Source organism: Silurus meridionalis, chromosome 9 (assembly GCF_014805685.1).
Source record: "Silurus meridionalis isolate SWU-2019-XX chromosome 9, ASM1480568v1, whole genome shotgun sequence".
NCBI classification, from domain to species: Eukaryota; Metazoa; Chordata; class Actinopteri; order Siluriformes; family Siluridae; genus Silurus; species Silurus meridionalis.
In genome coordinates, this window is record NC_060892.1 from 21885943 (window position 1) to 21910152 (window position 24210).

General features: G+C 37.6%; 1 protein-coding gene across 2 annotated transcripts in view; it reads right to left on the reverse strand.

Moving 5' to 3' along the window:
• LOC124391167 (protein kinase C-binding protein NELL1-like) overlaps positions 1 to 22838 on the reverse strand; it is a 263303-nt gene extending 240465 nt beyond the window's left edge. For both annotated transcript variants that reach the window (XM_046857567.1, XM_046857566.1), the window contains exons 1-2: positions 22698 to 22838; positions 21952 to 22074 (exon numbers count right to left, since the gene is read on the reverse strand). In XM_046857567.1, the coding sequence (XP_046713523.1) occupies positions 21952 to 22074; positions 22698 to 22746 (172 nt within the window). In that variant the 5' untranslated portion in view covers positions 22747 to 22838. The remainder of the gene's footprint in view (positions 1 to 21951; positions 22075 to 22697) is intronic.
• Between the last annotated feature and the right edge of the window lie 1372 nt (positions 22839 to 24210).

Here is a 24210-nt window from a genome sequence, read left to right on the forward strand (position 1 = left end):
AGACTTTTCCCATTTGATTTGGCCCTGGGTGATTATCAGTGTTGCTCCAAGACTTTTGTAGCCTTTAACAAACAAGTGGTAGAGTGGTGTGCCCTTTTGGAGTTGTTGACATCTGTTTTTATTTGATATATACTATCCCCTTCAGTGTTTTCTAGTATTGCAGTCCTGCAGACTGTTGTATATAAGCTATGAGGTCAGGAATCGACAGCAATAAAGGTCTCATGGGCACTAGAACAGGAAGAGAACATTGCTCCCACAGTGAAGTTATTTTGATTACTGAATTTCTGTTCATGTTTCTAAAATATGATGTTAATGCATCTTAAGAGGCCAAATTTGCGTAGTAATTTTTTACACATAGTTCATTACAATACACAGTAACACAAAAATTCACAATGTAACTACAGTACAATCCCCAATTTTAACCCAGCCATGTTTAGAGTGCATGCTGATGTATTTGTAAAGCTGAAAAAACCCTTCACATATTCATATTCAGACTTTTCACCTTTATGAGTTTCTCATAAAACTGGCTTTGCTCAGCATAAATGTTTTGCCACATATATCAAAAAGCATTTACAGTATGAATTCCTACAACATGTAGCATAAGAAAAAATCAGGATTTAGGTGTCATCATAGCACAGGAACTGGTTAAGGTGATAAATGTCTCCTTGCTTGTTTTGCTTAGTGCAGGTTTTGACACCCTTAATCATAATATCCAGCTTGCTAGACTGGAAAATACAGTAAAACCCCGTTGGCCAAGCATAATTCGTTCTTAAAAATTGCTCGTAGGTCCGAACTAATTTTCCCCATAGGAATTAATGTAAAAGCCATTTAATACGTTCCGAAATCTCATTCGATTGCTTATTTCTTCACTTAAAAAGTATTTGTAACCTATTTTAACAAACAAATACACCGCAAATTACTGTACGGTAAACATAATTTAACACTTACCCATGTGGTAGTGGTTGATTGCAAATGTGAGATGGAAAACCACGCTCGTAACCGTCTTGGTTTCAATGGTGATTCTATTTACTTTCGTTTTCACAGCACCATCACTGAATTTCTTGGGAGACATTTTTCAAGATTTGTAGTGAAATAAAAATATAACACTAAATAAAGTTACGTTTTTGCTGCACTGAACAACGAGAGCGACCGGACGATACGTCATCAACTAAGCGACTGATGCTACCCTCGGCCGAAAGCGGGGAACCGGTAGCGTGGGTTTGCTTGTGCCTTCGAAATTTGCTCGTGAAATAGGGTAAAATTTTGCGAGCAAGGTTGCTCGTATATCCGTTTGCTCGTACTATTGGTTGCTCATACAACAGGGTTTTACTGTATTGTTGAAAAAAAGGGAACAGATCTTTCCTGGCTTAGGTCTTATTTGATTGATCATTATCAGTTCTCCACACTCTCTGAGGTAAAGTTTGGTGATCCACCTCGCTTCAAGACCCCACCAACCCTGCCTTCGCAGCCCATGGAGATTGGCTGCCGCCACCTCTTAACAAGCGAGAAGTGACTTTGCCTGTATTGAGGCAAGGCAGGGCACATAGCGGCCACTTGTCCAGTAAAAAATAGGGCTCAGCGTTGAATCAGGGGCCAGCGCTGGGCCAATGGCTCCCAGCCCCCTCCAAACCGCTGCTCAAGGTTAGGATTGACGTCAAGAGCCAAGAGCTGTGTTTGTCAACTTCGGGGCCACATCAAGCCCCTCCTCGTCTTTTCCACTGAATAGCATTGTGAATGGTTATCATTCCTCATCATCCCTTCACCACGAGCACCTGCCATGTTCGGTTTCCTGTGGTTGCAGAGGCATAACCCTCAATTTGACTGTTCCAGTGGCCGGGTGTTGGAATGCTGGATCTCATGTCAAGCCAGCTGTCTCACCTCAACCCTCAGATCCCAATTCATTCTGGTAAAGAATCTTCCTCCAATCTCTTCTGTTCCTGCAGAGTACCATGATCTGGGCGTCTTCAGTAAAGCCAGGACTTAATCACTACCTCCCCACTGTCCTTACAATTGCGCTATCAACCTATTACCAGGAACAATACCCCTCCCTAGTCGTATCTACCACCTGATGGGTCCTAAACGAAAGGCTGATTATATCCAGGAGTCCATCACTTCTGGGATCCTCATTTCCTCCTCCTTGGCTGGGGCAGGTTTCTTTTTTGTTGAAGAGAAAGACAAGCGCCTCAGGCCATGTATTGTCTACTGCGGACTCAACTCCATCACGATTAAGAATTGGTACCCCTTGCCCTTGATGTCCTCGGCCTTTGCGCTCCTCCAGGGGGCCACTATCTTTACCAAGCTAGACCTCCGCAATGCTTACCACCTCGTACGCATCCAGGAGGAAGACGGCCTTTAACACCCACACAGGCCATGCCGTTTGTCCTCATTTATGCTCCAACAGTCTTCCAGGCCCTGGTCAATATCGTCCTTCGGGACATGCTCAATTGCTTTGTGTTCGTCTACCCTGCCATGTACGTGCTTAGCTCACCCATCTACTTCAGAGCCAGTTGTATGTTCAGGCTGAAAAATGCAAGTTTCATGTGTCCAGCACATCTTTTCTAGGCTTCATTTTATCTCCGGGGAACGTGCAGATGGATCCCCCTGGATTCTTGCCATGGAGGAGTGGTCCAAACCAGAAAACCAAAAACAACCGCAGAGGTTCCTCGGCTTTGCAAACTTCTACCGTAAGAGGTTTTAGTGTCATCGCTGCCCCCCTACTCTGACTCACCTCCACCTCGTCAGCCATTGTCTTAGAATCCTGAGGCGGAACAGGCCTTTCTGGAACTCAAGAACCGGTTCACCTCTGCACCTATCCCTACTCTGCCCGACCCTTCCTGGCAATTTATTGTGGAGGTTTATGCCTCCGACAAGAGCGTCTGGGCCATCTTGTCTCAGAGAGGAGCCACTATCACATCTAACATGTAGATTAGACTATTGTAATGCTTTACTGTCTGGGTGTTCAAGTATAAGTGCATATATTAGCTTCAGTTGTTCCATAATGCAGCAACAAGAGTCCTTACTAAATCTAGAATATATGACAACACCACCTGTTTTAATCAATCTACATTGGCTACATTTATTATAAAATACCACTACTTACATATAAAGCATGTAACGCGAATAAAGCACGTAACAGTCTCACGCCGCAGAATCTGAGTAAACTTCTGTACTGTTGTGATCCCTACACCTACTTAGATCAAAATGTGCAGGCTATTTGTTGGTATCTCAAATAATGAAGATAACAGCAGGGAGCAGATCGTTCTTTTACAAGGCCCCACAGTTATGGAACAGCTTTCCAATCAGTGTTCAGGACTCAGTCACAGTCTGTGTTCAAAGTCAAATGTGAAAACATATTTTTTAGTCAAGCCTTATGACGGTAGGTTTTTCTTAGGTAAAGGAGCAGATCTGGAGGGATCTTGGATATAGAGTGGGATATTTGTATGCTGTCTTTCCTTCCCTCTCACACGTTTACTCAGGTTTGTTGATGGTGGTGTGGCAGGCTGTCTCTTATCCCAGAGATCCCTCATGTCTGTGTTACCTTCTGGCTCTCCCTTTTAGTTGCTGCCATAGTGAATCTTGCCAGACACCCCAACTGCACAGTGTCAACTTTTATACAACAATATGGATAACCCATATTTCTGTTTCTGCCACCCCTCTTCTCTTTTTTTCTCTTTCTCTCTCTCTCTCTCTCTCTCTCTCTCTCTCTCTCTGTGACTCCCTCAGATGAGTTAAACAAGCTTTTGTTCCTCTCCTCTTTTTGTGCCTAATGGTCTACTCTTTGATTAAAGACCACGTTGTGCATCTGGGGCTGGTTTCACATCTATGGCCTGGGTATCCATAAAATTATGAAGCAACAGGCAACCTTTGAGGATGGATTTGGACTGTACTTAATTTCAACAGTCTACTACAATGAATCAGGACTACAGTTTGCATTTGATCACTATCACTGGACACCTCGACAGTAGCTGTAATAAATGGACATTCGGTGGCATCCAGATGAGATGTTCCTTCTTGAGTCTGGTTCCTCTCAAGGTTTCTTCCTTATGCCATCTCAGGGACTTTTTTCTTGCCACAGTGGCCACTGGTTTGCTCATTAGGAACAAACTTACAGTTATAAAGAACAATCTTATTAATTCTTATTAACTCATTATCTGTGTAAAGCTGCTTCGAGACAATGTCCATTGTTAAAAGCACTATACAAATAAAAATGAATTAAATAATTTAAAAAAGCATAAAAAATTACATAGAAAGATATACTCATGGAAAGTATTACTTCCATATTTTAAATAATTAACAGCAGGAAATTAGTTTTCAGTGAATTATCAGCCTCAACCACATCAGTCTCTGTCTTACTACCTGCAGTAAAAGTCACTCATCATTGTCGTCTCCTCACTCGACTGATCTTCACACGTACATTAGTAGAATAATAATCGTTTGAACTCGACATAGCAGACATAGCAATATTTTCTCCACATTACCATACTCCAGTCAATTTTTGTAATTAACACTTTTTTGCACTTGCTTCTCTCAGCTTAACATGTGCAACACTGCATTTACATAAAAGTGTCAGATTTTATTACAGAGATAGAGGAATATTTATATTGGTATATACCTACCTTCAGTGGCTAGACATATCTATCTATCTATCTATCTATCTATCTATCTATCTATCTATCTATCTATCTATCTATCTATCTATCTATCTATCTATCTATCTATCTATCTATCTATCTATCTATCTATCTATCTATCTATCAGGTTTGCTGCCTGTCTTTGTATACATTTATTTGAAAATGAAAGTAAACCCTGTTTGAATTGTGTAGTTTTACATTTCAGGACATGTTAAAAAACATATATGCCATGAATATTTATAAAAAAAAAAAAAAAGCAATAATGTGTGAAAAACTTAGTCATATGGTGTCCCAATACTTTGTTGATATAGTAATTGTTAATATAGTGTATACAGTATATTCAGGTTATGTTCCTGGTATGATGTGTTTGCGTATGTGGGTTTCACTGTTTGATGTACACATATTATCAATTGTGTTTTAAACCCTTTTAACTAAGACCAAGTAGGTGCTAAAATGTGTTTTTTTTTTACCCAGCTAAATCTACAATACCCATCAAATATTTGAAAATTATGGATTTAATCTACTTTTTAAATTGCAAATATTTTTATAAACACCTCGGCTCACAGAAATGTTAATAAAAATGTATTCAGTGTTGAACCCTAAATCTACCTGTGTGTATTGCACTTTTACATTTACAATATTTTGCAGACACCCATTCTGAAAGCAACTTACAATTATCTTAATTATTTATATATATATATATATATATATATATATATATATATATATATATATATATATTTTTTTTTTTTTTTTTTTTTATCGTTTTTGTTCTGGTACAGGTCCATGTGTATGCTTTCATGTGTATAAAAAGGATCATATGCTATGGGTTTTATTTTCACCAGATCTTTACCCAGTTGAACACCTGTGGGTTTTTTGTTTTGTTTTGTTTTGTTTTGTTTTGTTTTGTTTTGTTTTGTTTTGTTTTGTTTTGACAAAAATTTTACTGGATTTTTTTCTTTCAAAACTACTAATATATAAAAAATGTAAACCAAAGCCGAGTGAACAATCCTAAAAATTGTTAAAAACCACAGCCTCTTTAAAATTCTAATTTGTTTTATTTCACTGTCAATAATCTTACATTTAAAAATGTAAATTCTTAAAAAATCAAGTACCTGTATTCATACGGTATATGCATTTTCAGTGTTCACCTATTTACACCAGACATAACTTCATGACCACCTGCCTTGGAGAGGTGGTAGCTAAGTGATTAAGGCATTGGATTTCAGATCAAAAGGTTCAAATCCCAACCACACTAAGCTGCTGCTCCTGGACCCCTGAGCAAGGCCCTTTAATCCCATAGCTGCTCTGTTGTGTCAATGAGATTAATGTAAGTCGCTCTTGATAAGGGCGTATACTGTAAATGTAATATTTTAATGGTCCTCCTTTTCAAATCAAATCAAATCAAATCAAATCAAATTTTATTTGCTACCAAAACATTCAATTAAAACCTTCAGTAATTTGTGCTACAGAAGATCGTTTATTGGCTCGGACCACACAGGCCAGGCTTTGCTCCCCACATGCATCAGTGAGATTTGGCTGCCCATAACCCTGTCGCCGGGTCACCACTGTTCCTTCCTTGGACCACTTTGGACCACTTTGGTAGATACTGACCATTGCAAACCGGGAACATCCCATAAGACCTGCAGTTTTGGAGATGATCTGACTTAGTCGTCTAGACATTATAATTTGGCCCTTGTCAAACTGGCTGAAATCCTTACGCTTGCTAATTTTTTTGCTTCCAACACACCAATTTTGAGGACAAAATGTTTACCTGCTGCCTAATATATCCCATCCAGTAACAGGTGCCATGATAAAGATCATGGCACTATGGCAGTGTTGTTCACTCACCGGTCATAATGTTATAAGGTCATAATGTTATGCCTGGTCAGTGTAGATTTAACTGTAAAAAAAAAAAATTCTGCTTTCAGGTTGCTTATTTCAGTGTTCAGATTCCACCTGTCAATATAAGTTTGCAGGAAAATATCAGGGACAGGAAAATGCATTTGAACCTGGAGCATGTTGCACTCCTTTGCATCCCCTGCTTGCAAATGCCTTCTCCTCTCAGGGGTGCATGCCTGTATCACCATATCAACAGAACGCTGTGAAGGCAATCATGGATATAAATCAGATTAAAAAAGGAAATCTATCGTATGTTGTTTAGTGGGAGTCTGCAGTGAGACTGTGCATACAGGATGACTGTCATCATTGTTGTTGTTGTTGTACACTCTCTTCCTCACAGCCGATGATTTCACTCTGATAGATTAAAGAGCACACTTGCTGAAAACTGTTTAGACCCGAGTCTCATATATTATTTAGTGGATGAGTTCACTTTGATACTGAAGATTGCTGAAATGCTGAAAAACCTACAGAAAAAAAAGATTGATGCTTTCCTTTCAGTATTGCTTGATTATATAGTTGAATTAATTCATAATCACAGAATCCAGTCTCCCTTTTAAGTCTGGCTCCACTAATGGCTTCTGCTTCATGTCATCTTTGTTGCTCTGGCTTAGTCATTAAGGATCTAAATTGTTAGAAACACTATAGGAATAAAATGTTGGTGTTTCAAAAGAAAAAAGATGCAGAAGTAAATATAATGGTGCTGTACACACGGCAGGTCATTCCTTTATCAAGAAGTAGAAGCAATGTTGGAAATCAAAACAGTAAGTGTGGGGCATTACTTTTAGTTCTTAATTTGCATAAGTGTGTGTTATAAAAGCATTTTCTTTCTATTTTGCAATGAAATTTAAGTGTTTTCATAAAGTATTGTGTTTCTTACACACCCATGTACAACCTTTCCCCAATCACAGCAGACACTTTTTACCCTCTGATCATGAGGTGTCAAACTTGAAACACATTCTGCCTACACACACATACACACAAACACACACACACACACACACACATATATACATTCACAAATGTAAATAGCATCATGGATTACTCGTTGTACCTCTGGAGAACTTTGCACACACACCCACACACACAACCTTTTGCACATAGGAATAACATCAATGACTATTACTAAGTTTACCTTTAGAGGATTTTACATCTCTGTTTACACTATACTTTATATGTATATTTATCTTTATATGTGTATAATTTTTCAGTTTTCTTGCATTTTTTACTATTTGTAATTTTAAAATATATGTTTTATGGTTTCCTTAAGTCCTGTCAAAATTAAGAATTTTGTTGGATGCTGTACATAGAACATCAAACACTTACATTTTCCTTACATCTTGTATAATCTGGGAATGTGCTTATGGAAGTTGTTTTGGTAGTTTTCTGCTATTATTTAAAATCTGGTGTAAGTCTTGCTTATAGTTTTAGCTATTTAAGATTTAAGCAGTCAATAAATAATTATAAAGAATGAGTTGATGCTGGGGTGACGTACTTTATATAAAGTATACTGACTGAATATGAAGTCTTTCTGTTACACAGAACATACAAAGAAAATAATTAAGTAACCTTTACCAAAACTCTTGATATCAAATCACTTTACAAAAAAGAGGTTTGGGTTTTAAATTAAACACAAAGCAGGAAATATTGCAAACATAGTTAACGTTATTCAAATTTTTAAATAATAAAAAAAAAGCTAAAATTAAATTCATATCCTACAAACCAATATGCAAACAAGCACAAACCCCTGCCCCCCTCATTTTTTGTTAATGGATAGCAAGCACATTTTGTGTGTTGCTTGTTTGGGAGTGAAGCATGCTCAGTTGGCTCTCGAGGGAGCCGGTTTCTCACATTGCTGCAAAACACGCCTTAGCAGGTCAAGTCGCAGGCTGTCTGCACACCATGGCTGTGACGCAGGCCTATCAGGCTGACCCGCTACAGGAGCTAGACTTAAGAGACACGTCAGGAGGTTAGCAAGCCCCGAACACAACCCTGCACCTCCAGCACCTCCTTCCCCGCTAGGGAACCTGTGCGACGCCTAAGCTTGAAGCTCTGTGAGCAGACGAGTCTGAGGACCGTCATCCTCGAAAAGGAGTTTCGGCCAAAAGGTCCTGAGAGATACTGGCCATGCTTTAAGCATTAAAGCGTTTCCTTCCAGAACTCAAGGGCCACTATGTGTTGGTCCATACAGACAACACATCTGTGGTTTCCTACATCGACCACCAGGGGGATCTGCGATCTCGCCTCGTGGACAAGCTGGCACCTCAGATCCTCTTGTGGGCCCAGAAAGAGCTGCTTTCCTTTATGGCAGTGTATATCCCAGGCCACTTGAACGAGAGAGCAGACGCCCACTCGAGACAAGGGCAGAGGCCCGGGGAATGGCGTCTCCACCCTGATGCAAATTTGGAAATGATTTTAGACAGCAAAGATGGACCTGTTTGCAACTGGATGCCTTGGTACAGGCTTGTTGCCTTTCCCCACTGTTGCGATGCCCTTCTCGAACACCCTACCTGGGAGATTCTTCTAAGTAGGGGGTACAGTATGTCACCCCCGCCCAGAGATGTGGAAGCTGAGGGTGGTAGAGACCGTCTTTCAATCCAGAGCTCCCTCCACAAGGAAGTCGTACACCACAAGGTGGCGCCTGTTTATGGTTTGGTGTGAACACCAAAAGAACAGTTCACCAAGGGGTTGGCTCCTTTCACCCTGAAGGTTTACATGTCCGCCATTGGTGACATGTTTCCTCCCGGAACTGAGGCCTCCAGTACGATCTAGAGTGCCTGGGTGGGACTTTAGTATTGGACGCCCTGCCGGAGCCTCCCTTTGAGCCTTTGACTTAGGTGCCTTTGAGGTTCCTCAGAGTCAAGACTGTGTTCCTCTTGGCTATCTCCTCTCTCAAGGGAGCAGGAGACCTTTAGGCCCTCTCTGTGGCCCCTTCTTCTCTGGAGTTCCCCTTCCTCTACTCTAGACTAGGGTATGTTCCCAAGGTACCCTCGGTCATCCCGCCACCTGTTATGCTCCAGGCATTCTTTCCTCCTCCCTTTTTAGCCCCAGACTGTGTCCAGTGCCTTTCAAGACATCTGCAACACTGCAGGCTGGTCCACCCCGCTGACCTTTGTCAAGATTATAGCCTTGACCTTAGTGCCACTCCTGGCCCCTTAGTCCTTCAACCTAGCTGTGCCCATCCACACTAGGAAGGGACTGGTCAGTCTGGCATGATTGAACTCGTGTTCCCTCAGGAAACCAGGGTTACATACATAACCTATAGACGATTCTTGAAGAAGCAGAAAAAACTAAGTTATGTAGATAGATAGATAGATAGAGAGAGAGAGAGAGAGAGAGAGAGAGAGAGAGAGAGAGAGAGAGAGAGAGAGAGAGAATGAAAAACATCTATAAATAGGCATCAGGTGTTCCACGTTATAACTGGCTCATCCTCCCACACTCCAGCTGCAGACTCCTGCTAAGACACACACAGTTAAAAGAAAGTTTCCTTTAATTAATCTGATTCAAATCCACCGTGGCTTTCGCAGCATCCTCTTATTATAGTGATCTAAGTGTGGATGGAATTGAACACTGAAATAGACAATCACTATACAGGGTATTTTGAATCTAAACTGGTGAACTCCAAAAACACATGCTGAAAGATTTTGTAAAATATACATTTATGTACTGTGGAATAAAACAAATTACACTACAACTGCAATGCAGTTCATTCAAAATTTTGCAAGACAGTCAAGTTCTTCCACTCTGAACTGAAAACACACTCTGTCTACACAGAGACTGATTAATGCACAGGGACATTGTCATGTTGGAACAGAGCTTGCTTTTATTAGTTCTATGGAAATTGTAAGGCTAAAGCATACAAAGACATTGGAGATTTTCATCTTCATTAGCACCACAAGTCACTTCCACACATCACAGTCATGTGATTAAACACTGAGGTCAGCAATCGTTTCCATGGAAAGCTGCCAATTTATAGACTTTACATGAACGCAATGTGCTGAGTTTTAATTCTACAGCATTACTGTGTCTTTAGCCTTTATTACATCCTGGGCTGAAAGTGATTAGTAAGGAATAATGCAGATGAATCAATGCAATTATGATGCTGGATTGGTGAACTGGCTGGTCATAAACTAGTCGATAATTTCGTACTGTAAACATTCAAACACCTGATGAAAAGTAGCTTGTGCAATTACCTCACTGCTCACTGCTCCTCATTACCAGTTTATTTGATTTATAATTACAAAAAAGTATTCATTGTTTGCAGACAATAAATACAGTTTGAATAATATGCATCAATCTCGATCTTTTCTTTCTATTTCGCTCTCTTACACACATACACACACACACACACACACACACACACACACACACACACACACACACACACACACACACACACACACACACACACGCAAACATCTGTCTATAAACTAAAATGAATATTGCTGCGGGAATTTGGACTAGTGCCAGTGTTCAGCTTTGGTTAGACTGTAACATAATCATACACACACAAACACACAAACACACACACACACACACACACACACACACACACACACACACACACATATAATATTGGACACTGTGAGTGTTGCGATCAGACTAGTCGATAAGCTGAAGGTGAAAGACAGCTGGAGAAGGACGCAATGGGGTCAGCACACTCCCTCCTACATTCATGCATACACACACACGCACGCACGCATGCACGCACGCACACACACACACACAAAATATTGGACACTGTTAGTGTTACGATCAGACTATTCGATAAGCTGAAGGTGAAAGACAGCTGTGGAAGGATGCAATGGGGTCAGCACACTCCCTCCTAAATTCACACACATATAAACACACACACACACACACACACACACACACACACACACACACACACACACACACACACACACACACACTTTAACCATCTTGCAAGACTCCTATTACTTATTCAGCACCAAAATGATCAAATCCAGCACCACATGTCAAAGTATATTCACAGCAAAATAATACAAACCAACAGTAATAGAACCAGATTGTAACTATTAAATACTTAAAGAGTGATCTATATGATCAATGCCTGTCCATTTAATTGTATTTTTATTTTTATTTTGAATTGTTATTCAGATTACTACTATGTCTTTTAATTTATTTATTTTTTTACCAAATTATATGTGACTGTCTGATATTTAATGTAAGCTAGTGGATAACATACTGTCCAGGGTAAGAGGTAATAGATAATGGAAGCTGAGGTGACACGAAAGACACATGCACATTATCCACATGGAAAATCTAATTAGACTAATTTTAAAATCCCTATATAAAAATAACCAACTTCTGACAATAAACATGATTTGATTGTGTTTTTAGATTTTAATATGTCAAAGACAAACCGTATAGGTTTTCCAAAACCCACATCAGCCCTGAACATAGAAGACAAGCAGCATTAAGCCATTTCAATACAATATACCCACAACATACATTTCATTTAGCATGCACTGTGAAAAGATTTGTTGCAGTCAGAATGGATAATAATCCGGAGATCTGAGTGCAAAAGTAATCCAAAGAAGTGACTGCAAGTGGAAAAAACAAGAGGCAGAAATGTCCATGCTGTGAACAATTAGATATCTAAAAGGTTGCATGCTTTTAGTTAAACTTCAACAAAAGCAGCTAACTGTTGGCAAAAAGATAATTTTGCTGTGCTGCCATGTTAATGTACTGTTCAACTATTGGGGTTGAAAAGCAAACACTTGAGATTCTGGATATAATAAATAGCAAAATAGTGATTTCTATCAACTCAGTTAACCAGGTATTCCATAACCTCACAATGTTCAAAACTACTACTACTGACAAAAAAAAAAGACATTCTGAACATTTGTGATGTTTTTATTAAAAATAAATATTTTTATTCCACCCATATTTTTTTATTTATTCACTTAATCAAGACCATGCTTCTCCACTAGTTCGCCTTTATTCTGAATAATCATATAACTGCTGAGTTGACAGAAATCCCGAAACTTTTGTATTTTTTGTGTATATTTTTGTTGAAAGCTTGCCATCAGTAGATGAATTAAGTGCAAAAATAATACTGTAAGAGATAATTCATGTAGTTCATCAAGTCCTGTTTATATACCATACATCATTTTAAATCGGTATCGTCACACATTTTTATTATTAAGTAAAAGATATATAATAAAGATCAAATAGCATTATCCATGACTTTGTGGTACATGCTTGTGTTGGGTAAAACAGTTCTCTCATGTTTCCGGTTGTTCAGCTTCCTACGGCTGTGTTTTTTTTTTCAGGCTAAATCCAATCCTGCAGCACAAGAGTGAGACGTCCTTGCTACACTCCCACTCAACACCTTTAATCATGTTTGTCTAAATTTACATGGACATTTTGCAACATTTATCTATGAACATTAATATTTGCTTTTTCTAATTTATTAAAAAGTAGCAAACAACAATAATGAATCACTCCACATAATTATTGTTATAATTATATATTCATATTTAATTATTAATTATAATGGTCGATGGGTTTTTCACTACCACAAAAAGGCAATAATGCAGCATTTGTAAGTACTTAGTAGTATTAGAGAAGCTAGTGTGATCTCATACAGGACAGCTCAAGTCAACCTTTATTTACATAGAGCACATTTAATAACTTCAGATGTTATGTAACACCAGACTCAGTGTCTTGTAAGTAGGGCTGTAATGATTCCTCGAGTAATTAGATTAGAAAAATTCATTGAGGCAAATTAATTTGACAGGTAACAGAAGACACCGCAGAATGAAAAATGGAGGAAGAGGAGAAAACAACGAGGGGTGAGGAGAAGATTCATGCCAAAGAAAACACCAGAAAGTTTCCAAGGTTTAGGATCATTTTAAACTAAAACATAAAAAAAACATGCAGTGCAGTCAATGTTTTTATAGTACAGTGGAACCCGGTTATGTCGTCGGCCTAGGGGACGGCAAAAAGCACCGAGATAACCGATGATCGAGACAAACGAAAACCAATATGGCAATATATTAACGTGCTTGAAATTTCTTTATGTACATGATGTGCGTTATTAAATGAGAATGTGCATGCACGTGTTTTTGGAGGTTTTTTTACACAACAGCGTTGCCGCGATTTGATTGATTGGTAATGCGGATCGAGAAAACCTGTAATGGATAAGGAGGTGGAAGCCGAAGTAAACGCAAACAAAGTTTATTGAGAATACTCAGGAGATAATGAACCAACAACTGACATGAACCAACACATATGATCATGCACAAACAATAACGGACCGCGAGTGTGTGGAGGTGAGGGGCTTAAATAGGAGATGGGATGAGTGCGTGAATAAGAGTCAGGTGTGTGTGATCAGCATGACTGCGAGGAGCTTCGTGCGAGAAGAAGCAGGATGCTTCGGGGAATGCCGCCGAAGGGCGTGGCAGGGGGTTTCCTGACATAACCGACGTTAAGTGGCAAATTTGCCCCCACTTGTGCTCGAGATATTAGGGTTCGGCGACATAAAAAAATCAACATAACCGATTAAAAAATGCTAAGACAAAGTGAGAATTTGGCGGTTCCACTTCAAAAACGTCGACTTAATATCGTTGGCGAGTTAACCACTGTAATTTAAAATAAATTTTATATGGATTACTAAAATAATAGATAGCAGCAGCCCTACTTGTAACCATACAGTATAATTTTTTTTAAATCCATCGAAAATTTTACAGGCAGTGTAAAACTTTAAGTAAATGTATTTAACTTTATTGAAGAGGTGCTAATACAACAAAAATGTGGTTCTTGATCCTGTTGAAATCTTATTGGCCGCATTTTGAACCAGCTGCCAACAACATAACGCAATTTGATCAAGAGCAACGCACAATACATTTCAATAGTCTAACCTTGATGAAATTCGCGTTTAGAAACAGATCTGAGCTCAGACGCTACCCTTGACATCCACACTGATTTGTTTATTGAAAAGTAATGATGAATCTAACGTGGCAACCAGACCAAGCAAAGAGGATATGCACAAACACATCAAAAGTTTTGTTTTACTTTTGTTTAATTGTAAAAAAAATTATAATAATAAAATGTTTGCTAGGGAATATTTAACACTTTGTGTCTTCTTTTTTACAAAAATATTAGAAAGAATCATCAGCATAAATAAAAATTCAGAGGACGCACATATGAGTTAAAAACAGGGTCCACATGATAACCAAGCAGAAAAAGCCCATGCTATTAGATAGGATGCAACCACTAGAGGGCCACACTCTGGATCTCAATCAAATACTCAAGACCATTGAGAACAAGGTTGTGGTTGATAATGTCAAACGCAGAACATGTGAGCCTGAATCCATAGAGAGAACAACATTATTTGTTTCCCTTTAGCAATGCGGATTCAGTGCTGCCAGACTGAAACGTATCGGAAATGTTGAATGTACTTAAAATGGGAATAAATTTAAATAGCTACCTCTCATTAGATTTTTAGAAATAAAAGGCAAAAAAATGGTTCAAAGAGAGGCAGGGAACTGAGAGAAGGCGGTTGATAAAACCATGCAGGTTACAATAGCACCTTTAATATACTTCATTCCATGAGTAAAAAAGTTTTAAAAAATCTTTTAAAAATCAGGTCTCTTGGGTGGTCTCTTGGATGGAATCCAAAAAAGCGTCTGCTAGGGTTTAAAACAAAATCGATTGGTTTGTTGTGTCTGGAGCCTGTGAAAACCTGAAGCTTGTTTCTTTTCCATTTGTGAACCACTTTTCTACACTCTTGTCTGAGCGTGTGGGTGACATCATTTATCCAAGGCTGTGAAACACCCTTAACTCTCCTCGGTTTGAGTGGATAGAGGGAAAGAGGGAAAGTAAAAGGTTTATTGAAAACTGCAAACAATGAATCAGAGTCTACTTCAGCTGAGACATCATCTTTAAAGTGTGAATAGATAAAATGTAGTAGACAGATAAATGGACCGGAAATAATGTAAATGCTGCAAAAGAGTAAGGAGAAGACAAGGAGAGCAGAATTAAACTCTATCAAGTATCGGTGAGATTCGCTCTCCTCTAAGCAAATTAGACACAGAGAAAGGATAAGGTAACACAAGATTTAATTTGTGGCCATTGTTATGAGTAGGTCCAGTGATATTTGTAAGACTCAATAAGGGAAAAGATTCATTTACCACATGGACACTAAGTGAATATTAAAATCCTCAATAATCAAGTGTCTATAACCATGTGCAGAGAGAAAAGTCTGAAAATTCCCGGTGTGAATTATTATTCACTGCGACCTGTAGAAAAGTGCACAAAAAAATAGACCTCAAAATGTGAATCTTTAATAATTGGATCTCAGAACTCGAATACATGGTTGTGAGTTGCATTCTGGCAACTGCATCGTCTCACCCAGAAATCCAATGACAATTTAAAAATCACAGCCTGATAGTATTAGATCCCCCTGGGCCAATTGTTTGCCAGGATTCAGGCAGCTTTCTGTGGTAATAAATACTCCAATGATCATGATATAAAAAAGTAATTAAAAATAAAAGACTTGTTCGATATTGATTGGGCATTTATAAGAGCTATTTTATAAATAACAGCATCATATAAAGGACTTCTCAGCAATCTGAGATTCCTGTTTCACTTGCATCAGTCAGACAGTGTGCATATGGTGAGTGTTTCGTGAATTAAAAGAGGAACATTTAAGAATGTTGCTGTGACCATTAACGGACAAACTTGGGTTTAAGTGCAATTCTAAGGTCAATGCAATAGTAAACTCCAGGTGACAGTCCTTAACTGATCTGATGGTCTGGAAAGACAAACACATCAGTGTTCACTTGACCAGAAACAAGAAGCTGGACAATTACATTTTAACTCTTTTTAGACATTTTGCCTTGTTTAAGGGAGTTTTAAATCACTCTGATCATCTACAGTACAAGGTTGGCAAAATATTCTCATCATTTATTAATAAGCTTTGGTTGTGAAAGGTTGTGGATTCACCCCAGCCATTATCATGTGTAATGTGAGTTGATCAGAGAAAAAAAAAAACATTATTAATCTAACATAAAGAGTGGAATGTATTGAAAGTTCTGGATTCAAAAGATTTTTATGTTTTACAATTGAAAACATACCAAATGTGTGAAACCCAACATCATAGTTATTTAGTTATTTCATTGTTACTACAGTAATTAACTACCTATTTTTTTATTCCATAAAAAAAAAAAAAATCCTCTTAGCTATTAGAATTATCATTACAGCGTTCTCCTCCACTTTTTCTGTCAGTGACAGGACATAAGGTTAGGGAAATCACAACAGCAGCAAAGATCTCCCCAACAGCTCATTTGTGAGTGTGAAAACAACTCACAGACAGTAACCACTTGAGGCCATACACAGGAGGCATGCATGGTTTCTCAAAGGCGGAAATACCAGTCAAGTTTCCCATAGTCCAACATTTGCAAACATCCTGAGTCTTGTCAGTCTTTTATACAAATCCATGAAATTCATCATGTGTTCCATCCTTGAAGTATTTCTCAACAGTATGCTTTGCATAATATGCAAATTATCTTAAATCCAAATAGGCAAAGCTTTGTTTTTGTGGCAGAACCCAGTGGTTGGGGCAAAAATTGTAGTATGACTTATTATTCATGAGATATAATAAGGTAAGTGCTTGAAGGTAAAAAGAAGAGAAAAAAGAAACAGTAACTAAGAGAAAGAAAAGGAGGACAAAAAAGAAGTTGACAAAGAAGATGGTGGGGAACGATGAACAAGAAAAGCTGCAGCCACTCCTGAAGTGCAACAGAAAAAAAAGGAGCGACAAAAAAAGAGAGAGCGACAGAGAGAGAGAAAGGAAGAGAGAGAATGACGTCGAAAAAGTGTGAATGTTTTGTTTCTGTGTGCATCTGAACCAGAAACAGAACTTTGTGGCTGCACACAACAGCCAGTGTTTTTATTTCACTCAATTGTTTTTTGTCTTGTTTTATATTGTGGTTCATATCATCAGTCCTTGCTCTATGTAGGCTGTTTGCTGTTTATTGGGGTATGGACAGGAAAGCAAAAGCACACTCATACATCCTAGAGCATATAGGAAACTAAACGCCTAAGCGCCCTAAGGCTGATATGTATCCCCTAAATAAGCTTGTACAAAACATACAAGATATACAGTAGAGATACACAATTGTGGGTTCAAAGAAGATGGGCCAAGTAAACACTTTAGATGTAAATATCAGGAATGAAAGGTGAAATTCTCATCTATCATGTCATATTCATATAACAAAAATTCAAGATTTAGCAATTGCAACACTTTCTTGACTGTTACACTGGTAATATTATTATGCTCCTTATCTACTTTCCTTTCAACTTGAATGGTGGAAGTTCTGGGTGATTACACTGTTTAGTATGGTATTTAAAACAAACAGAAATAATCCCAGAATCCTAGACCTAGAGAATTATACGGGTCACAGAACATTATTTGGCCTCATTAATAATGCATTTGTATCAAGACACTTATTTAATTTTTATATTTCTTTCTTCTGGTTCATATAACCCAAACTCCCAAAATGAGTATGCAGGTAAAATGAGCCAGAAATATTGAGCTATATTTAGTGAAAATCAGAGCCTGATGAATGCTACTGCCTGTGCATTAGTATGGTAATATCCTGAATATACAGTTGATGCCTTATCCCAAGGCAATTAATCCAACATTCCCATTTACATGTAAAGCAGTTACCCTCATTAAAAACACATTTTGCTTGGAATATTGCAATATTGTGAGTAACTATAACCCAGATTTTCATACCATGATAACCATGTATTGAGCAGTAACTAAAGAGAAATCCATCCTTTTTCTTTGTTCACATAGTTAAAATAAATTAAGTCTTGCTTATCACAAGACATATGACAGTTTATCTTAGTAAAAACTGTGTTTCCCTGAAAATAAGACATAACCCGAAAATAAGCCCTCACAATAAGTCATCACAGAACATAAAAACTGGTTTCTAGTGATGCCACAATTATCCATTGCGGGGTGTCACATTTCTTAGATGTGGAATAAAATAAAACAATAACAATCATAGATTTTGTATTACAGTGGAACCTCGGGTTACAAACGCCCCGGCATACGTATAATTCAGGTTACGAATCGCAGTTCATAAAAAATGTTGCCTCTAGTTACGAGAAATTTTTTAGGATACGAGCGTTGCGCATGGAAAAATAGCAGGCAGGTTAGTTTTTTTACGTATCGCCACGTGCTCTCGCTGCGCTCTCATGCAGCACATACACATCCGCTCGTCGCTCTAACAGTGTGGAATTACTGAACTTTAAATACTGTACGTATTCCTATCACCATGCCGCCAACAAAGTAGCCTGATGGAAATTCTCCTTCCAAACAATAACTCTCCCTCCTCCCGCTTCTACGGACGTCGTCTCCATCATGCACGCAGCGAGACTTCTTAAAGGTAAGGTACCATTTAAAGATTTATTTTTTATATGTTTATATGTTTTTATATGATACGATTTCAATATAACATGTTAAAAGTAAATAATATTAGTGAATATTGGCGTTATTTTTTTTTTTTAAGAAACACTTTTTGGGTGTCCAGAACGAATTACCGAAGTTTCTATTCATTCTTATGGGAAAATTTGTATCGGGATACGAGCTTTTCAGGTTAAGAGTAAAGTGATGGAACCAATTAAACTCGCAACCCGAGGTTCCACTGTATTTAATATATTTTTGTTTTATACACTTCCCATATTGCCCAACCCGCACATTAACGTAAACAGCTATCAATTTCCATAATTAGACCTTTAAAATGTCGACCCCAACAATAATTATCACATCGTATGATAATTATCAGACGCTTGTATCTTGAAAAACAAGACCTGAAGGGTCACACCGGACTTCATTTCACAAGTAGTGAAGCTAACCTGACTCGTGTCAACTCAAGAGAACGAGATTCTCTTCCATGCACACAAAGCCATCAAGCGCGGTGGCCTGAATCCAGTCCCCAAGAGCAAAAAAACTCATCACACTGCTCATTTTTTATTTATGGATCCAGCTGTAGAGGCTCTGACAGCAGTCAACCTTTCCAGAGAACAGAGGAGATCAGAGGAGAACATGAGTCCTGAAGTTTTCAATTAGCCATACAAGAATTTTCGGTGCAATTCCACCATTGTAGCCAATCACAAATGACCATGACAGTAAAGTTAAGACATTTAACAGCTCCTCAAGACATTTCTGCCAAATCTTTTAGCAGTATTCCTAAAATAAATTCTTAAAATGTAAAAAATTAAAAAAATTGCTTTGGTTTATACTGGGTAAATGATAAAAGATAATTATCTTAAGTTCTTTCCTTTAGGGATGTCACAAAAATCATAAAGGGCAATCATGCAATATAAATATATAGTACATTTGTTAGCACAATTATGTCAGCTCTAAAACTGACCCCTATTAGGTTTATATTTAATTATCTGGTTCAGCTATTTCAAGAAATCGCATTATTCTTAAACTGTCATATGAAATATAGAAAAGAACAACAGTAATAAAAAAGTACACTTTTTAAAAATTGTCACCAGCTAAATCTGTCAATCATGGCAATTCTCCCTGCTGTGAAATTAATTAATCAATGCAAAGCAATTTCCTAGTTTGCAGGCAACTAAATCTCTGTTTAATAAAATGCAGTCATCTCCTATTATCAATGAATTAAACACTCAGCAAAATTTGCATCTTAGATGCAATTAAACACATAAAGGTTTCATAGTCTGCGGTTAGCAATTAGAGAACAACAATGCAGCAAAAAGACAACGAGCAAAAATCCTCCTGATGTTTAACAATGCTTTTTGTCAATGGGGAAAACAGTGTTGGTCCTTTGAGTGTAATAAACAAGAGTGAACAATTGACTAGCCTGGGTATCTGAAACTGGCAGATATTGTTACTGTGTTAAAAATTAAGATTTTGCAGTGTACTAGAATCAGTTTATTAATTTTTATTTTTTTATTTTTTGGTGTGTGTGTGTGGGGGTGTTGTTTGGCTTAATTACCCCTCAAAAAGTCAGGATTGCTTGCAGAACTAAACCATCTGAACTGTAAAATGTTATTGGTTGTAACAAATTTTATTATAAAATCTAAATTGAATTGTATAAACTAAACATGCATGTGGTTGTGATGAAAAGTAGTTAGATGCTTATTTAATTGTTTACAGTGAAGCTTAGATGCATAAGGGAAAGATACAAAAGGAATACAAAACAAGTAAAAGAAAGGTAATACACATGATAAAATGCAAAAAAAAAACCTTTCTTTTTGTTGTGCTTAAAGATGCCAACACTACATTTTTCGAATGACATACGGAATATATTGTCGTTTCCCAAAAATAATGTCAATCATCCCAAGCCTAAGATATAAATCATAAATATATCAATCAAGTGAGCTCAATAGAATATCAAGCCAAATCCAGACAGTTCTCATTTTCCATCACTTTGAACTTGCTTACATATTGCTGGATGTTTAATAAAACACTAAATCTAGATATAATAAAAAACACTTGCTTTAAATTAGCATCACTTTTCATGATGTTGGAGAGTTGTGAATATTGTTGATATAGCTGTACTGTCTGCAAGCACCTCCACCAGTACCGGTACCACTACTAAATTGATCGCAATCATTTTAACCTGTCGACCGAGTCTACAGGTTATGTCTGCTGTTTAAGCCATTACTGGGAAAAGTCTTTTTTAGATAACCACTATATACGTATAAACAGAGCACTAACCAACATTATGTGATCCCATTAAAAAAATTAAACCTGTTGATTCACACAACAATACAAAAACATTCAGCAGAAGATTTTCAGAAGCATTTGTTGTATAACAACTGAGACTGTTCAGATAAACAGATGGTGTGATTGTTTCATACCAGTGGGGATATTTGCTTCCCTAAACGAAAAACTTCAAAACTCTCTTAATTATGTAGACGCACATCATAGCATATAAATATAGTCTGCATTCATGCATAGCTCTGCTCTACTAATATTCATTCATTTAATATGTAAATTTCAAGAAACTATACATGTAGACATACTAGGTTATATAATGTTTTATTAAATGGTCTTGGAACATGTTGCCTATGCAGTTTGAGTCTGCAGTTTAGGCACTGATTATTTAAGACATGTGCTTATGAAACATGACACGTTGCATAATTTTAGAGCATATTAATAGTGACATGTATAACACATGCATTTCCAGGTAATAACTCAAAGAAGTCAAATCTTTCACAAGTCATTCCAATTCACATTCACTTTAAGGGTTCACTTGACAAATCTTTTTCTCCTCAGGCCTCTCCATCTGATCATACCGACATCCAAAACATCCCATCATCTTGGCTCCTATTCATTTTTTACACATTTTATTTTACTCTCAAGTTCACAGTGAAAGAGGTGTATTTTGTTTGTTTGTTTTACCTCGAAAGAGAAAGGCTTGGCTGCTGTTGTGAAAACCTGCAGTTGGGTTTATTCCATGTGTAGCATTGGCCAAATCCAACTCTCTGATCAGATCAATCTGTAAATCAGCATCTAATCCAAACACTAGGAGAGACAGAGAGAGAGAGAGAGAGAGAGAGAGAGAGAGAGAGAGAGAGAGAGAGAGAGAGAGAGAGAGAGAGATAGAGAGAGAGAGAGAGAGAGAGATACCAGTTTAACATTAAATTAAACAAGTGTTAAAGTTTTGTGGTCACAAGATCAACTTTTACAGTTTTTGTTATAATAGAAATTTAATGTAACTCTTTTAGGGAAAAATAGATATGTTGATTAGACAATATTAAATTGTATTAATATATAAATAATATTATATAATATTATATAATATATATAAATTCAAACAACCCTATGTATTCATTATTATGACACCTTGTTTCTTTACAAACTAATCGTGTAACTGTGATAAACCGGGATTAAAGCACTATATTCCGTTATTATTATTATTATTTTTTTTGTGTGTTATTATTTGATCGACCCAGACTACAGAAGATGCTGATGCTGCTGCTGATGATAATGATGATGATAATGATGATGATGAACATTTGTGGTCTATAACCCGGAGAAAGCAGCCGCCCAAAAAGCGCTGCCTCGCGCTCAACTCTCGCACTGTTCTTCTTCTCCTCCATGCAAATACCTTCAATGTTGTATCTCAGCCATATGTACATCCTTACCTGCTGTACCCGCGATCAGAACCGGAAAAAGAAGTGCCATAAAAGCCATTTTTCTTGAGATTTGATCCTCCTGCAGTAAACGTCAAAAAAAATAAGAATCCTGACCCGGACCTGATGCTGCTCCGAGCTGCAGCCGTGAGACTCTGGAGCGCAAGCAGCGGAGCTCGCGGGAGTTTTATCACCCAAACGGCTTCGCCAGGCGATTCTGCTATGTGATTGGCTGGAACGTCGAAGGTAACAACCAATCAAAACAGAGACAAAGGCGGGACTTAAGGTCCCCTAAAGTCTGTTGGCGAATGTAATTGCTTTTTAGTCAATTAGCAATTTGAATAGGGCTGGAATGCAACTGGCTTTCTGACTGTCAGTGTCATTTGGCAGAATTACTCTTTGAGTCCCTTTTAAACAGAGAATACGCAGATTTATCCCTAATCACACAGAGTCCAGACCGAGTTTGCCCAGTGAATGGCACAGATGACAGTAACCTTTTATATCTATTTCATTCCAATTTGCTTGCATTTCAACATAGGAATAAAACGATAGGAAAAAATAGGCATTATTTAATAGACTTAAACGTTTCAAACTGTGGATTAAAATTGTGCATTGTGTATTTAATGTAAACCTATATGGGTCATCTGCATTCGCCGGGCACTTTAATAAAAACACATGTACATTCATGCGTGTATCTGATGAGCATGAACACAAGGTAGGTATAAAAATCATGCCGATTCAAAATTCAGACATTCAGAATTTCAAGTTCCATCATGAATTTGATCCAGATGATGATGGATTCCCTTTTAAGTCTCGTTCCTCATATGGTTTCTTCCTCATGCCATCTCAGAGAGTTTTTTCTTTGCCACAGTGGTTACTGGCTCGCTCATTAGAGCTTTATTTTATGGTAAACTATTGGCAGCAAGGTTGCCAGTAATCTACTGTTTTTTTTTTATACAGTTTGCTTCCATAAATTAAATCAAAAACAGAGAAACAACTTACAGCCAAAGCTAAAGATGAAATCAAATGAAAAAAAAACACATGAAATCTCTCAAGATTTCAGCAGAGGACAATTAAACAACCCCCAAAATATCATTACCAGCTTTACTTATTAAAAGCTCTAATTAAGGTTTTTGGTGTTTTGGTGGTTTTTGGTGTTTTTCACTTGAAGTCACCATAATGGAGATCAGTGTTTTGCTTTAGTGTTGCTTTTGAACCCTGACCTTTTAAAATTATTTTTTGGAAAAAAACAAAGCAAAATAAAACACATCTAATCTGATCACCATGAAAGAGTCTTATAAAAAGTCATTATAAATTAAAAACCAAAAATAAGACCAGATGAAGAAAATAGCAACTGCAATGCATGTTGGGAGTTTTGTACTATTCTGGCATGAACGTTTGTTAATAATCACCATTCTTGAGATTCATGTGCTGATTTTTGATGTTTATGTGCCTGGATCATGCTGTAGGATTTGTGCATAAAATGTTTTTAAATTTTTAATAGTTTATCAAGATATCTTAAAAT